This window comes from Sphaerodactylus townsendi, linkage group LG11 (assembly GCF_021028975.2).
Source record: "Sphaerodactylus townsendi isolate TG3544 linkage group LG11, MPM_Stown_v2.3, whole genome shotgun sequence".
NCBI classification, from domain to species: domain Eukaryota; kingdom Metazoa; phylum Chordata; class Lepidosauria; order Squamata; family Sphaerodactylidae; genus Sphaerodactylus; species Sphaerodactylus townsendi.
In genome coordinates this window covers 18,396,548-18,413,081 of record NC_059435.1, presented here as the reverse complement: position 1 = coordinate 18,413,081, position 16,534 = coordinate 18,396,548, and the positions used below count along the sequence as shown (strand labels likewise).

The window sequence follows — 16,534 nt, the reverse complement described above, 5'->3', positions numbered from 1 at the left end:
AGCAGGTAAGTCGACCGGGCGACGGCGCCCGATGGCGGCGTCTTCCCGGTTCTTTCTGGGACAGTCCATGCGGATGGTCCCGGCGTCATCGGGTCGGCGTCAGCAACGCCGACCCAAGCCCTTCCGCCTCCGTGCGGAAAGGGCCTAAGTTCTGAATGTTTAATGTTCTGAGTGTTCACTGTGCTCTTGCTGAAGAGTTCTGCATAGCTCAGGGGTAGGGAACCTGCGGCTCTCCAGATGTTCAAGAACTACAATTCCCATCAGCCTCTGTCAGCATGGCCAATTGGCCATGCTGGTAGGGGCTGACGGGAATTGTAGTTCCTGAACATCTGGAGAGCCGCAGGTTCCCTACCCCTGGCATAGCTTTATAGTCTTATACAGAATAGACTTGTGTAACCTTGCAACTGTTAAAGTAAAACCTTCCTATGGAAAAAACATCTTGCGTGGAGAGTATTCTTTTCCAAGAGTGCTAGAAGGCTGCAGTGAGTACAAGAAGACTATAGACCATCTCATCTTACCAGAGTGACTCCACTTTAAACTCTGCTGATAGGAACAACACGAGGACTTTGTCATTTGGCTAAACAGTACGGCCTTTCACACGGTTGCTTTTCAAACATCCTATTGTGGGAACAGAACTGAACTAACAGAACGTAAAATTACTAGGAAGGTATGCCATGAATCTGCAACCATTTTCTATTCTAAATTAGATTAATATAAAAGACAGGATGGGGCTTCTACAGAAGACTGGAGGAGCTGGACCACAGCGAGGCAGGCAGACTCATCACAGTCATCCACAATTACTTAGATTTGTTTGCTTAAAATGATTTCCCCAAAGTGACTTGTCTGGAATAAGAACACATGTGTGGAGTAAGAAGTCTGACTCAGAGGCAGCTGGAGTCCCCACAGCTTAGCCATTAAAAATCTGAAGAAGTGTTATACAGGAAGGTGATTGGACGCAGTGGCAGAGTATATGCTTTGCATGCAGACGGTCCCATATATATATATGAATGAATGAATGAATGAATGAATGAATGATTGTCTCATTAAGGCCACAAGGCCAGCAAAAAGAAAACAAAGACGAATTCAAATTGTACATATATACAGCAATCCATTGTAAAAGCCTCAACTTACAACATTATTACAACCTCCGGCCCCTTCCGCACACGCAAAATAATGCGTTTTCAAACCACTTTCACAACTGTTTGCAAGTGGATTTTGCCATTAGGCACAGCTTCAAAGAGCACTGAAAGCAGTTTGAAAGTGCATTATTCTGCATGTGCGGAAGGAGCCTCCATCATCTAATACTGCTCCCTGTGTTAGAATGGATCTGCGCGCATTATATACTAACATACAAAATTTAGCTACCTGCAGAGAAGGTCCCATGTATAATCCATGAGATCCCAAACTAGAAATAATCCCAAGTAACAGATTTGGGGGGAGGCTCAGAGGAACTACTGCAGGCAGAGCAAATTAAAGATAGAGGCACTAATAGTATAACTTGGCAATTGCATATGTTTATATCTTTTTTCAGATGTTCTTTAACATGCCAGGTTGCTATTGCTATTTGCAAACGTTTGTACTTACACATGCAGCGGAGGAATGGGAGATGGCTCATAATGGTAGCGCCCCTCGTGATGTCTTGCGTCAATTGGTACGGGAGGGTGGAATGCTGGGAAAAGGTGAGGCGGATCTGCAAAAAGAAACATGGTTCCCAAGACTTAGTGTTATTTCTAATCCTTAGCCATGTACATTGAAAATAAGATCCAACATGCAGGGCTGTGTGAATGTGGTCCGAAAAACGTTAACATTCTGTACCAAGAAAATATGGATTTTGCACAAACAGCATCTAGGCGATAGTACGGTCTATGCGCAAATTATGCAAGTGCATAATTTGTTTTGCATAACTTTTTTGCATAATTTGTTTTGCATAACTTTTTTTCCTCTTGGGTAATACATTCTGCTGGTTTTGCGATCGGAGCTGTGCAGGGCACGGACACCTGTACCCAACTGGACATCTTATTCAGCACCCCCCCCCTCTCAGATTTGAGAAGGCATTCTACTTTAACATCACCCTCTTTTTTTATGAGAGCTTAGATTTCACAGAACGCTGATTTTGTCGTTTACTTCCACATTTTAACATTCTTCCGGCCTTGTCAATAACATTTAGAGGTGTACGGTGAGGACAGCACTAAACTGCATCCAAAATACCTTTCATTTGCACAAATCCAAGCCAAGCACAAGAGACAGAGGTTGGTTCATCCAATTTGCCTTGGCAAGCATGAATATTCATGTATTAATTTTAATATTCTCTTTTCATAGCTTTAATGGAAAATTACATAAAGAAGTCTTTAATAAATAATTACAGCGCGCATATGTGAAGTGTCAGATCAAAGGGATCAGCTACCCTTTCATAAGCACACCCCTCATATTATTTATTTTTATGCGGAAGAAAGGAGCCTCAGAGAAACATACATTTAAAAAATTGTTAAACAAAGTATATAAAATAGGAGTATTCAAAACACTAAAAGTACAGAGTAATACCTGAACCACTATGACTATATGATCAAGAGAATCTGGACGAATACAAATCTGGTTGATTACTAAGGAGTATAAGGGTGTTTTTTTAAATCCAACTGTGTTTCATGAAAGACAATATTATGTAACCTAAACATATCATGCAAATTAAATGAATATGGAAATAATAAAAAGATATTAAGAGCACTGAAGCCTCACACACCAAAGTCACTGAAAGTTTAGCTCACCCCCATTTGGGCTTCTTGAATTTCCACAAAAATTATTCACATATTCATCTCAGTGGCAGGGGCTGGAAATCAGTTGTTTAATGAAAGCTATGGCACAAAGGACATTGAATCCATCACAGACTACAAAGACTGTCCCAGAACAGCAAAATCATTAGTTCTAAATAACTATACTTGTTTAGGTTATTAAAAAGATTTCACTCTGTTTTTCTCCTTCCATGTGACCCAAAGCAAAAATTTTGAATAAACTACAAACAGGAACAAACGCATGTAATAACAACACAAGACGTGAATAAACACTAGACTCACTACCCTTTAAAAGCTCACTTGTGCAGTGCAGACGTGTACGATTCCCTTAAGGCCAAGAGGTTAGGTGCCCTCTTAACAGAAGCTCATGGATAATCAGGGTGGAAAAAAAAATCAGTGATTAAAAAAAACTTTTTAAAAAATCAGATTTAAAACATTTAATTGGATTTTAAATTTAAATCGAAATTTAAATAAAATGCTTTTTTGAGGAAAAATCTACCCAAAGCTAGTTTAAATAGCTTCTGTTTAAGATACATTACAGTCCAAAGATTATTCATTGAGAAATAAGTGCTAGTTTTTAATTACATAGTGTGAGGTTGTATATTCATGCAATGTTTAATTATTTTGGTAAATGAATTCTATTAATCCATTCACAATGTTATGCTCTTCCAGTGGCTTCTGTAAGATTATTTTGGGCAATTTTTCTATCTAGAAAACATTATTGCTGACACTTGGTTTTCCAGTTCTCAAAACTGTGAATTTGCGTCTGCTGAGATAACATGCCTCTTCTTCACAGCAAAAAATGGTACAAAGAGTTGCGAAAAACAGCATAATCCTATTGTTCATTTGTGCATCTATATAACAGAATTGACCCCTTATGCCATAAGTGCAAAAATTTCAAGAAGTTCAATGAATAGAAGATTGGAGTGGAAAAAGTCTGCACAAGGAGCTAAGTGTGAGGAGGGCAGGACAAGCTGTAAAAATGAAAGTGTAACTTTTTAAGCAGAATACTCCAGAAGTCCTGGGATGTTTGTGTGTCTAGCCTGAGCTTTATCATATTATCTTCTCCCTGGAAGAGGAAATCTATAATGGCAGCAGGCTATAGAAGAGATCCAGTTTGGATATATTTTGCATGCAAAAGGCAAACACTGCATTAAGGAAAAGCAAGTTCTGGTGGTTCAAATGAAACTGGAGATAGAGAATTATGAAATTATTGTGTGGTAAACTATCTGTGTATTTCTAACAGTATAACCAAATCAGTAATTTTTTGATCTAACTGTAAAACTAATCCAAAAAGTTATTATTCTAATAATGAAATCTTCATCTGGTTGTAAATATTAAGATAAGGGTGACCAGATGGTCACCTTTGTGATCCGGAACGGGGAGGCGGCTGCGCACAGCCGCAGCAGCGCACAGGCTTCTGGGGCTTGCCGCTCGCCGCTCTGTCACAGGGCGGCAAACGGCAAGCCCCAGAAGGCCATGCGCTCCTGCGGCCGGGCGCACGGGAGGCTGCCGCACTGCCTTGCGCCCCCAAGGCAGTGCAGCAGCCTCCCCACAATTAGGACAATTTGTAGACCCCACGGGACGCGGGACAAATTGTCCAAAGGTGGGCCGGTCCCGCCAAAAGCGGGACGGCTGGTCAGCCTATATTAAGATCATACCAGCAAGTATGAATCATTACATAGAAACCATGATTTAAATCAGACTTACTGGCTATTCTTGCTGACTAGTGATTTCAACTGCGATTTCAACTCTGATTTCAATCTATTTGTTTTAAATCAAATCCACATTTAGAGAATTCCATAAAACTGTACATACAAACAACCGAGGGAGCCAGGCTACATAAATTTTCATCTGACCGTAAGAGGGAATAGTCAGGATAAGCTGACTTAAGGATCAGAAGGGTTATTTTTAAGGTATGTGGGTTTCAAATGATGAAGGGCTTTCAAGGTAATAACTGGCAACTTGAGATTTTAAGATAGGCGTAATGGGGCTGAGCAATCACCTCCAGATAGCAATTCAACATCCCATAGCTGTTCCAGATTCCAAAATGCAGCCCCCCCCCCCCCCCCGGTGCGTTTTAGAATCTAAAAATTACAACAGCATGCATCTCTTCGGCAAGAAAGTTCATGTTCAAAGTAGCTGATAAAAACTGGGGGGGGGGGGGGTTGTTTTCATGCTAAGTGGGTTTTCCAAAAAGGTGCTGGGTCCAAGAAAACTCCCCAATTCTCACAGAATATGCTAAAACAGTGGTTTTCAACCTGAGGGTCGGGACCCCTTTGGGGGTCGAATGACCCTTTCACAGGGGTCGCCTAAGACTCTGCATCAGTGTAAAATGGATAAATGTTAGGGTTGGGGGTCACCACAGCATGAGGAATTGTATTAAAGGGTCGCGGCATTAGGAAGGTTGAGAACCACTGTGTTAATATAAAACTCATCCCCACACATTCAGAGTAGGCAGCTCTCTGGTTTACCAAAAAAAAACAAACCCCTACATGTCTGTCTTTGATTATCTCACCTACTATGTCTTTTGGGGTAACCTAGATAAGATGACATCAGTCTGATAAAAGTTTTAGCAGCAAACAGGGCAAGAAAAAGAAGCCAGGTATATCAATTACAACCACAGAATGGTTGGCAACTACACAGATGTCAAAGGAGAAAAATGACAGAAATTGAAGATTACCCTAAGTTTGCAAAGCAGGGAGATAGAAAGCACCAAACATATGCATATTCCATCAAGAACTATTATTTTAACTTCACTTTACAGGCCTACTGGCTTCAAAAGTCTCACCATTACTGTCAATGCTTGTACGATGTATGAGTCACTCATGTTTTCCTTACATAAGTCACATGGAGAAACAATTATCCTCTTGTAAGCTACACAGTGGGTCACAAGAATGGAATACTTTATGTTCAGAAAAAAATCCAATTGCAGAAGAGGAGAAAGGAAGTCATAGGCTAGGAGAACAGTAACTAAATTGCATACAAATATTCCTCCATGAAGTTTTGAAAATTTTGAAATCATATCAAGCTAGACACTTTAGAAGTACCTAACCCAGTGATGGCGAACCTATGGCACGGGTGCCAGAGGTGGCACTTGGAGCCCTCTCTGTGGGCATGCACACATAGAGTTCGTCATGTGGGGGGCAGAAAATCACACACCCCCACACACACATCTAGGCTGGCCTGGGCCACTGAGCACGACATGCGCGCACCACAGTGAGCAGGGAGGACTCGGCCTGGTGGGCCTGGTGCCTGTGCTCCATGTGGCTGCTGCCCGAGGGGGGGGGGGCGCAGAGGAGGCAGAGATGCCAGAGAGGCACAGAGCGGTGCATGCAGAACTCGCTGGAGGCTAGAGCAGGCTGGCCCCTGCTCGAGCGGGTGGGGTGGAGGAAGAGGGAGCCAACCAGTTTTTCTAAACTAAAACCTCAACATCCAGGTTAAATTGCCGGGTTGGCACTTTGCAATAAATAACTAGGGTTTAGGTTGCAATTTGGGCACTCGGTCTTAAAAAGGTTCGCCATCACTGACCTAACCAGTTAGTCTCATACTTAGATCTGGGAAGCACAGGTGGGCAACAATGTTCTTTAAGGAGCCTCCAAACTCATGAACAACGAAAACTGAAAATTTGGAAGGGTTATCCCACGACAAACCATTATCAGTGCTTAATTCAAACTGAAAGCCTAATGTAGAATTATAGGGGTTGTGTATATAATGATAACCTACCTCACCCCCAATAATGTTTGGTAAAATAAACACAGAGTATAACATCATGATGGTGAGCATTTATTCACCTTCTACTCACAACAGTCAATGAAATGGATTAGTGGTGAGGAAAGACTGGTTTTGAAGGAGTCACATGGTGCATTTTTAAAATCAATATCCAGCTAACAGTCAACTCTACTGTGTTATCAGACGGACCTGGGAAGGGGGAAGGGGTATTGCTGTTGTCAAGATTGCAGTATCTCTACTTATCCCACCAACCTTAGGGGTGGCCTAGGAATGCAGTGCCAAGATAAATTCCATCCTCTGCATTGACTCAGTGTCATCCATAAGGAAAGAAACCTGCCTGGACTAGCCTCCCACCAACATCAACTTGCAAAACAACTTGCCTCATCTTTTCAAAAATGATTAGGAAAAGACAATACCTTCAACCTCAGAGAACAGCTCCCATTCTAGAAGATCTCACCTGGGATTTATTTTTCATCTGTTCTGGGTAGGGTAACTGCCGCTAACCCCGCTCTGTAGATCTTGCAATTGGCTCTATAGCACGATCTGTCAGATTTAGATTTCTCTGCCCGGATCATTCTAGACATCTCCCAACTCTTTTATGGTCACTCACTTTCATGGTAAACTGCAGAGTTGGGTTTGTTCATGGGTGGGAGAGGTTGACAAGGGACAACCTTTTTGAAAGCTTCAAGGAACTTCACTATGCACACTTCCACAGGATCTTAAAATCCTAAAGAGCATTCTGGATTTCAGTAAGATTCATAAGTCTCCATGGGTGGACCACTTTAACTGGGGGCCCTCTCAATCAGGGTGTTGAAGCCACATTCACCTTGGTGTTAAATAAGTAGTGGTAAGACCATGGTTCAGAGCAAATAGCCAGCCTGATATCAGACCTTCCCTCAAAAGCTCAGTGCAAAAAAGTGTGACCTCCTTCATTCATTAAGCCAGTCACAATTTGGGAAGGCCCAAGACAGTCAAATATGCTATAAAAGCCTGATGAGGGATCCTCAGCATGTATGTTGATGTCCTCCAGAATTATCTCCAGCACCACATCCAGCACCACATCCAACAATTCCTCTGCCAAATCCTAGAAGGTGCCACTTGGGGAATCAGTGATCAATCTCCAGCACCACATCCAACAATTCCTCTGCCAAATCCTAGAAGGTGCCACTTGGGGAATTAGTGACTGGTAGACAATAATGTCTAATCTATCATTAGGCCCTGATATAAAAAGCATACAGTCAATGTCTGGGATAGTTTGCACTGGAAGTCTGCACAAGTTGAAATATTCATGGAAGAGGATAATAGCCATACCTCTTCCATGGCCAGTTGTACATGGTTGGTGGAGGACCAAGTAACACTATTGTCTTCTACAACTGTGTTCTGATATCCATCCTCAGCATTTGAAGTTGAAAAGGTAAACTGAGTTTGCACATGCTCTGTGTAACTGAGAGATGTTTCCCAGCCAAGATATTATGAGGAGCAAAACGGAAGCTAAATAATTTTAAACCATACATGAGCAAAGTGCATCTTAAAAAAATAAAAAACCCAACAAAAACGCACAATTAAAACGATTAAAACTAGAACTACAATACACATACAAAGACATAACAAAAGTTATAACATTGGACAGGAAGAAGGGATGACTGAAAGAACGCCAAGGAAAACAAAACATAATGACTGTATTCCTGGGCTGTGACATAGCTTTCTGTGGACACCAGAAGAAATCTGTTTGAGGGATACACTATCCAAGGGCATATGGGAACAGGTAGGTGCAGAGGTGGGATTTGTCATAAAGGGCCAGCCTTTGGCAGGAATGCTCGCTGCCTGTCTAACCTCTGTAGCATACGGAGAATTGATGATACAAGGACTCCTATTTTCCCCATGCCTACACTAATATTGCGCCATACCAGATCAGGGTGGTTTTTATACATTATTTTATTTGTTTGTTTGTTTGTTTGTTTGTTAAATTTTTACCCCGCCTATCCTCAAAGGGCTCAGGGCAGCAATATAGCAGAAGCAATACTTAATTAAAACAGCAGCAAAAATCCTAAAACGCTATAAAACAGCTAAAACCATATAAAAACAGCTAAAACAAAAACAGCTTAAACATTAAGCAAATAACAGCAGCGATTCAAATGCCCAATATGTGCAACCATAATTACATCTCAACGGATACAGTCGCCACATTACTAGAGAACTCCCGTAGACGGGAATGGCTGAATATCACATCGGATTTTGAACAGAGCTATCAGTTCCTAGTTCCCATAAAAAGGTCTTTTCTTTCTTTAAAAAATTCCCAATTCTTTAGATTCTGCCTCTTGCACCACTTGCTTTGCCAATACATTTTGGACTGCTCTTTCGCCTTGGAAAACTGCAGTAAGTTGCTAATGTGAACTACAAAGTATTACTTACACTAACATTTCTTAATGCCTCTGTCTCCTTGCCCCCTTCCTCCCTGCAACATAAACATTTGGCCTTGATCCCCAGTGTACTCCACATGGGAAAGTTCTCTGCGGCAGTGCCAACCCCCACCAGCTTCCAGGAGGCTCAGAATGAATTATAGAGACTCATGGGAACACACAGCTGACAGACGTGGAACATTTTCTATCACTCACTAGCCCCAAAGGTCACAGGGCAGTCTGAAATCAAGAAGGAATGTGCTGAGGGAAGAAGGGGGGGAGGGAGGTTCACAAACAAAAAAGACACAGAGATTACAATCCACAACTATTTAATCTGGAGGAGTTTCAATGACAAGCCACAGAAGAATACAGAAACTACCCCAAGATAACTGCAGGGTAAGATGGGGGTTGCAATTTAGCTACAAAAAGGAATCCATTTACGTCTTTTATGAGAAATGAGTGGGGATCGTGCAGCCCAATCCAGGCGGAGTGGGGGTGGGTGAAGCACGTCCTGGAAATGGCACGGGCCCATGCTGACACGTTTGCCCACCCCCATCGGCATAAGTGGCACCTACAGTGGTGGGAAGGGCAAAGAGGCTGAGGGTCAGAAACCACATAGCTCATGGTGCCCGACCCCAGAAGAGGCTGCCTCCCTCAGAGCACAACAGAAGATACTAGTGCGACTGGGGGTGGGCTAGGGGCATTCCTGAGGCTGGAGGTGACTTTAGTCAGCTTCCACTGGGCTTTCAGCCTACAAAAGCCCTCCTCCCTGGCCACAGATTTGCGCCACTAGAAAGTGTGGAATATGTCCTTTTAAATGTTTTTTTTCCAGGTGGCGGGGGGGGGGGTGTTCACTTTCCCACACCACCTGAAACCCTTTTGGCAGTGGCACGGTGGCACTGGAGTGGCACTGACCCTGCCCACCTCACTCTCTGTATTTGGTTGCCTGTTTTATTAGCACCCAAGAATAATGAAGATAAAGAACTGTACTTCCAGTATTGGACACCCTTCGTGCACATCATTCTGTTACAACCCTTACAACCGCCCTGTTAAAACAGGCTAGTGTTATTCACCCTGTACTGCAGATGAGGGGTAGGGCAGGTTGAGTAGCTACTGAATGTCTATAGTCATTAAAGGAGTTTATGGTACAGACAAGATTTAAACTACAGAGCTCCCAAATTACAGCCCATTCTTTTACAGTGCAATCCTAAACACCATTAAACACTTCTAAGTCCACTGACTCAGATGGGTGTAACTGTTTAGGACAACAGTGTTAGTCACTAATCTCTGGAAATAAAAGAAAAGATACCACTGCATTAACTTGGTTTTCTTATGTTTTAGAAAGCAGAATCTGTATATATATTACCCCATGTGCTCTTTGACATTTTGAACTGCTTTAATTGCTATGTTTATTCCCAGAAGTTCACTGAGCAGACAAGGGAAATCATAGCTTCAACTTGTGGCATAAGAGTCCGTACACTGCATACAACGCAACATGAAATCTTATCCTCAGTATATTGCTTCCTATTCTTCTGTTCTACTACTAAACTTAAAGCCAACAATGTGGGGAATCTGCCTGCTGCTCCCGTAAACATACCATTACTATCTACAATCTCTCTCAGCCCAAATTGTGAAACTAAAAGTATGAAGCCCAAATCTTACTCCTTTCCCCCTAAATCCATGTTCCACTAGGGTTTTTAATGAGAAATGAAAGAGGAGGAGGAGGAGGAGGGTTGGATTTATATCCCCCCTTTCTCTCCTGCAAGGAGACTCAAAGGGGCTTACAAACTCATTTCCCTTCCCCCTCACAACAAACACCCTGTGAGGTAGGTGGGGCTGAGAGAGCTCAGAAGAACTGTGGCTCGCCCAAGGTCACCCAGCTGGCGTGTGTTGGAGTGATAAGCAGGGAAGCCACCCCAGATAAGCCTCCACAGCTCAAGCAGCAGAGAGGGGATTCAAACCCAGATCCTCCAGATTAGAGTACACCTGCTCTTAACCACTATGCTGCTGAGAAAAAGGATCTGCCAGGGAAGCTGGATCCTTTTACTTTATCCTTAATTCAGCTCACCCTTTTACACAGATAGCATTCACTGAAAGCCAGACAGGTATCTGTCCTGACAGAATGATGTAGATTTTTCAGGCACGAAAGAATTATGATCACTTCACAAACTGAAACATCCATACATGAAAGGGTGTCGCCAATGGATCGCTCACTCTGTGCACAAGGCTGAAAAATCACGGCACGGGTAGCTCCTGATGCGCACACTGGGTTTTAAAAAATCCCTTTAAATAGGTTTGATGTTAATTGCCGCAAGGCAGCCCTTGAGTAACTATAATGGGTCACACGTATCTATGAACATATGACAACATTCAGTGGTGGGATCCAAAAATTTTAGTAACAGGTTCCCATGGTGGTGGGATTCAAACTGTGAATGCGTGGCATGCCAATGGGAGCTGGGTAGGGCATGACAGAGGTTATTGGCTGGGCATCACCGGGGGCGGGGCATTCCTGGGTGGGGCTGTGGCAAGGACGCAGCCGCTGCGCCAGTCCTTGTGTAGGAAACAAATGCACACAGGCGCAGGCTGCCACGCACGCCGGTGCACCCTCTGCTAGATTGCTTCAAGTTCTGCGCGCTACTGCTGAGAGGAGGGGCGTAACTAAGGCAAAAATCACGTGGCAAAATCACCAATTAGTAACCCCCTCTCGGCACACACAAATAATTAGTAACCTACTCTCGGGAACCTGTGAGAACCTGCTGGATCCCACCTCTGACAACATTACCTGAAATTTTAAGCAACATACTCTTGCCCTAAAACAAACTTGGTAACGAGTCTCAAACAGCACCTCTGCGTAAGCCTCCTGCATTAAGTTCCTCGTTGAATCTTGGCTGTACTTTATTTGAGTTTCTAAGGAGAGGAAAAGAGAAAGGCAAAGTGTTCCATCATTGTAACAGAGCTGTCTGCATCTACACAGCATGACGAGGAGAAACCCATATAGCTGGCGTTAACCATAATTATCCAGCTCCGAGTTTATTATTTGCACACGAGCAATACAGCTGTTGAACATCATAACTCAAGCGGTATGTGTAATAAGTTGCCCGCGCTCTAGTCGTCTCCTGTTGCAGCCCTTGACAAAATACCACATGATGATTTTTCCAAAGTCAAGCTAAAACTGCTGAAGCAGAATAAAGTGCCACTAAACCTGGCTACCCCCTATTTATCATACAATTTCCTGACTGATGGTTTCACCAACCAGCTGCTAAGTGCTGTGTACTCTACTGCCAGGAAAGTAACATGCTAAATGGGAGACAGGGAGAATAATGTACTAAACTGGTGGAACCAGTTTTACTACGGGAATTAAAATCCTTCTGCACACAGGTAAGCAGTAAATCCTAGATGCCTGTAGGTGCAAAAAAAAGGGGGAGTCTTTGAAAAGCTCTCAATATTTAAATGGAAATAATCTTCAAACAACTGTATGAAAAGGCACCTATTGAGAGGGCTCAGCTTGGAGCAGACTGGAAACCATATTAAATATGTTACTTACATGGAAAGGGTGTTATAGCTGCAAGTCTGGTTTTCTGTAGGTTCATTCTACCCAATATAATTGTTTTACTGTAGTCTATCCTGACGAGTGAGGAAGCCCTATCTCTTCTTGAATTCACATCTCCCCAATTCAACATATTTTGAACTGAATAAATTACTCATTGACGGTGATTTCCAATGGTGACTACAAGAAAGGAGCAGTTTGAAAACAGCAGCGAAAGCATCTGGAAACATGGTGCCAATACTAACAGTGAGACAATCTCTCCAGTGTAGTGGTTTTGAGCGGCGGACTCTAATCTGGAAAAACAGGTTTGATTCCCCACTCCCCCCCCCCATGAGCAGCAAACTCTAATTGGTGAACTGGGTTTGTTTCCCAGCTCCTCATAGAAAGCCTGCTGGGTGACTTTGAGCTAATCACAGTTCTCTCAGAACTCTCTCAGCCCCACCTATCTCACAAAGTATCTGTTGTGGGGAGGGGCAGGGAAGGGAATGTGATTGTAAGCCGCTTTGAGACTCCTTGTGGTATAGAAAAGGAAGGCATCAAAACCAACTCTTTGTCTTCTCCTTAAGGTATCTGGTCACAGATTAAAGTGAATTCGCCTATTAAAAATATACTGTTATACTACTGATAATAACAGTACTCTGGAAATTAGAATCCTGTATTAAATCAAGTTCCAGGCTAACCTGATCTCATCAGATCTCAGAAGTTAATCAGGGTCAGCCCTTGCCAGTGATGAAGGGAGGGGAAACTGCGCGCCGCCTACCGCCCTGCCCCGACACGCCCCACCACGCCCCCGACATGCTCACGCCCCTCGACATGCCCACGCCCCCGACACATCTGCAATGGCAGTGCCCGGGTGAGCCACCCCGAATGGCCCCATTGCAGCTCCGCCTCTGGCCCTTTCTCATACGTGCATGACAGACCAGCTAAGGAATACCAGAGTTGCTATGCAGAGGAAGGCGGTAGTAAACCACCTCTGAATGTCTCTAGCCTGGAAAATCCTGCTGGGTTGTAATAGGTCCGTTGGGATTTGATAGTACTTTACACACACATTAGACCACGTCATTGACAAGTATTACATGAACCTGCAATGGCTCATAAATGACGAGTATGACAATGCCATTCTGGAATCTTATAGTGCATGGGAAGTACTGTTGACTTAGCAAATCCATCCAGGCTACCAACTGGAGGTTAGGTGGCTTCACCACACTGCTGGAATTGTACTAGCGTCCTCAATGCATGTGCCACAGAGCCACTTGCCAGCTCATTTTGATTAGCAAGCTGGGCTGTTTCTGTACCCAAGCAACGGGTCTGAGCCCTTGAGACACAAACAGTGCCATGAGGATCAGAGGAATGGAAGAAGGCAATGGGTGATTCATCCCTGCTATCCATCACCTCCTGATTTGCACAGCCATTAGCCAGGTAAGTCTATTTGATGTGAGCACCACAACTAGTACTCACTAGTGCTCCCAATGTTTGGGCAAATACAACCTTTATCCACCACCTTCAGCTTCTGTTTAAGGCATATCATCATAGGTAAGTGGGCATCACATTTTTTTACACTCAAGACATAAACGGCTTCCATCCTGGGTACATCCACTCATATATTTAGATTAAAAGAAGAGCTAGTAGATAAAAAGTAAGTGAGGTAAAATAACTTTTTAAAAAACTTATCTTAAAAATGCAGAGGAGCTCGTCAGGGAGCGACCGCACGGAACGGCAGCCGGAACTGGACTCTCTCCACTCATATATTCTTGCCTTTACACTGAGGTCAGAGGAAAAGAACTGTCTGGCTATCTTGTCCCCTTCGGAGGTAAGGGGGCTCGGGGAAGCCTGGAAGGGCTTCTCAGCAGTGGCCCCTGATGTGTGAAATGCCCTCCCACCTGAGGTCTGCCAGGCCCCTAATCTTTTGGAGTTTTAGTGCCTGACCAGGACTGGCCTCTTCACCTGGGCGTTTGACTGATCCCCCCTGCCACTGGATGGGGGGGCTCAAAGTATCCTGTACCCTCCTCCCACTTTGGGTGTTGGTTGGCGTGGGAGTTTTAGAGTCTCGAATGTTTTATGGTCTTAGAATTAGCTTTATAAAGGTTTTACTGTTGTATGGGATTTTATTATGGTTTTTACTATAACCTTAGACTATTGTAGAGGGCAGGGAATAAACGATAACAACGACAACAATGATGACTGGCTAACCTCAAAGGTAGTTACAATACACGTCATTCAAAAACCTTCTCAATGGCAAGAGTACTCACATCACATGGGGAGGAGATGCAAACAATCTAGTTTCAGGGCTTAGTTTTCACAATTACAGATAGCAATTTATGTAACTAAACACCTTACCTATGTATATATTTTGATAATGCCTTTGCTGCCTTTACAGAGACCTACTTGAGATAACCCACAATATACAAATACAAGAAAAAACCAACAATAAAATGAGCCATAATAATAAGCCATGTATACAACAGCCTAAAACAATTATCAGTCATCAGGCTAGAAGCAGACCACGAAATGGGAAGAACAGATAACCCCTGTATGTGTTAAAGAAATAAAGAACAATAAGGCAGGTTTCAAGGGGAAAATATTCCAAGCACAAGATTCCACTACTAAAGATGAAAGCCTCTGACTTTTCCAGTGTTTGCTTTTTCCACTAGTATTTTCCATTTCTAAAGATTCCTTGTTTTGTTAAAGTAACAACAGTGGATGCCATTAAAATATTATGCAAGCACAACAGTTTCAAACTGGTAATTAATGTTTTTGGGGGGGAATTGCCACTAAGTAACAGCTGACTTTTGGTGACCCCATAAAGCAGCGGTGTCCAACTCTGGCGCTTCAGATGTTCATGGACTACAATTGCCAGCAGGGACTGATGGGAATTATAGTTCATGTGCCAGAGTTGGACACCACAGCATAGAGTTTTCAAGGCAAGAGACATTCAGAGTGGTCTGCCACTGGCTGACTCTGTGTCATATCCCTGGTATTCTTTGGAGGGCTCCTATCCAAATATTTGTCAGGGTTGAGGTTCAGAGAGTGAGACTGGCCCAAAATCACCCAGCAACTTTCCATGGAGTGAGTGGGGATTTTAATGTGTGTTTCCCAGATCCTCATTTGACACCACTACACCATGCTGACCCTCTAATTAATATTTATCATGTGATTATTTCTAGGAACTGAACAGGGGGGCAAAGTTATAGACCCTCAAAGGTGTAGCCCCATCTCCTGTTAGTCCCCATTAAAAACAATGGGGGATGGGGCACCCACTTTGGGGGTCCATAACGTTTGACCCCCCTGAACCAAACCTCACCAAACTTGGGTGACATCATCAGGAGAGTCTCCAAATGATACCCTGAAATTTTGCTGCTGCTAGCTTTAAAAATGCACCTCCTGAAGGCTGAAATGCAAAAAAACCCCACAGAAATACAAAAAAAATTAGAAGGATCCGAATTTTTCGGTTATACCCGAATATTCAGGTATATCTGAATATGTTATTTATCTTATTCAGGCATACAGATAATTTTATGCCCAAAGAAATCCGAATCCGAATTTTACTGAATTTATAGGCAATTGACCAAGCCTAGTTAAGAATCCACCAGATGGGCTGCGCATGTCAACTAAAAAACAAAGCTAAAAAACGCAAAGCAAATTTTTTATTCTTTTCATCTAAAGGAAAAGTTGTAAAACAGTAGCTTTAAAAATGTGCAGTGAATACAAAATCATAAGGTGCATTTCCAGATACACAATAAAACAAGAAAGTACACGTACTAAAAGAAATACTAGCTAGAAAATATAAGGTGGCCAGAACTTTGCGTAAGCAAAGTCGTACAAGCAAAGTAGAGACAAAGTAGGCAATAGTCAAAGGAAAGCTAGCTGCTAACCCTGATAAGATTAATTTATAGCATAAACTGGCCACATCAAATAATTACCAATTAACCAATCAGGTATCAAGTTATTGAGAACTCTCTGGAAGATAAGCAAGTTACCCCACCCTTTTAAAACTTTCAGTTAGGGTTTTAGCCAACCGGTTGGATCCAGCTGAAAATAACTGGAGATCATTTCATCCCCATAATGGGGAA

At 42.9% G+C, this 16,534-nt stretch overlaps 1 protein-coding gene across 1 annotated transcript in view; it reads right to left on the bottom strand.

The window, feature by feature from the left end:
- Positions 1-13,261, bottom strand: part of GLI3 (GLI family zinc finger 3) — a 165,313-nt gene extending 152,052 nt beyond the window's left edge. Inside the window, exons 1-2 of the mRNA XM_048510456.1 lie at positions 13,225-13,261; positions 1,585-1,690 (exon numbers count right to left, since the gene is read on the bottom strand). Of these exons, the coding sequence (XP_048366413.1) occupies positions 1,585-1,690; positions 13,225-13,261 (143 nt within the window). The remainder of the gene's footprint in view (positions 1-1,584; positions 1,691-13,224) is intronic.
- Between the last annotated feature and the right edge of the window lie 3,273 nt (positions 13,262-16,534).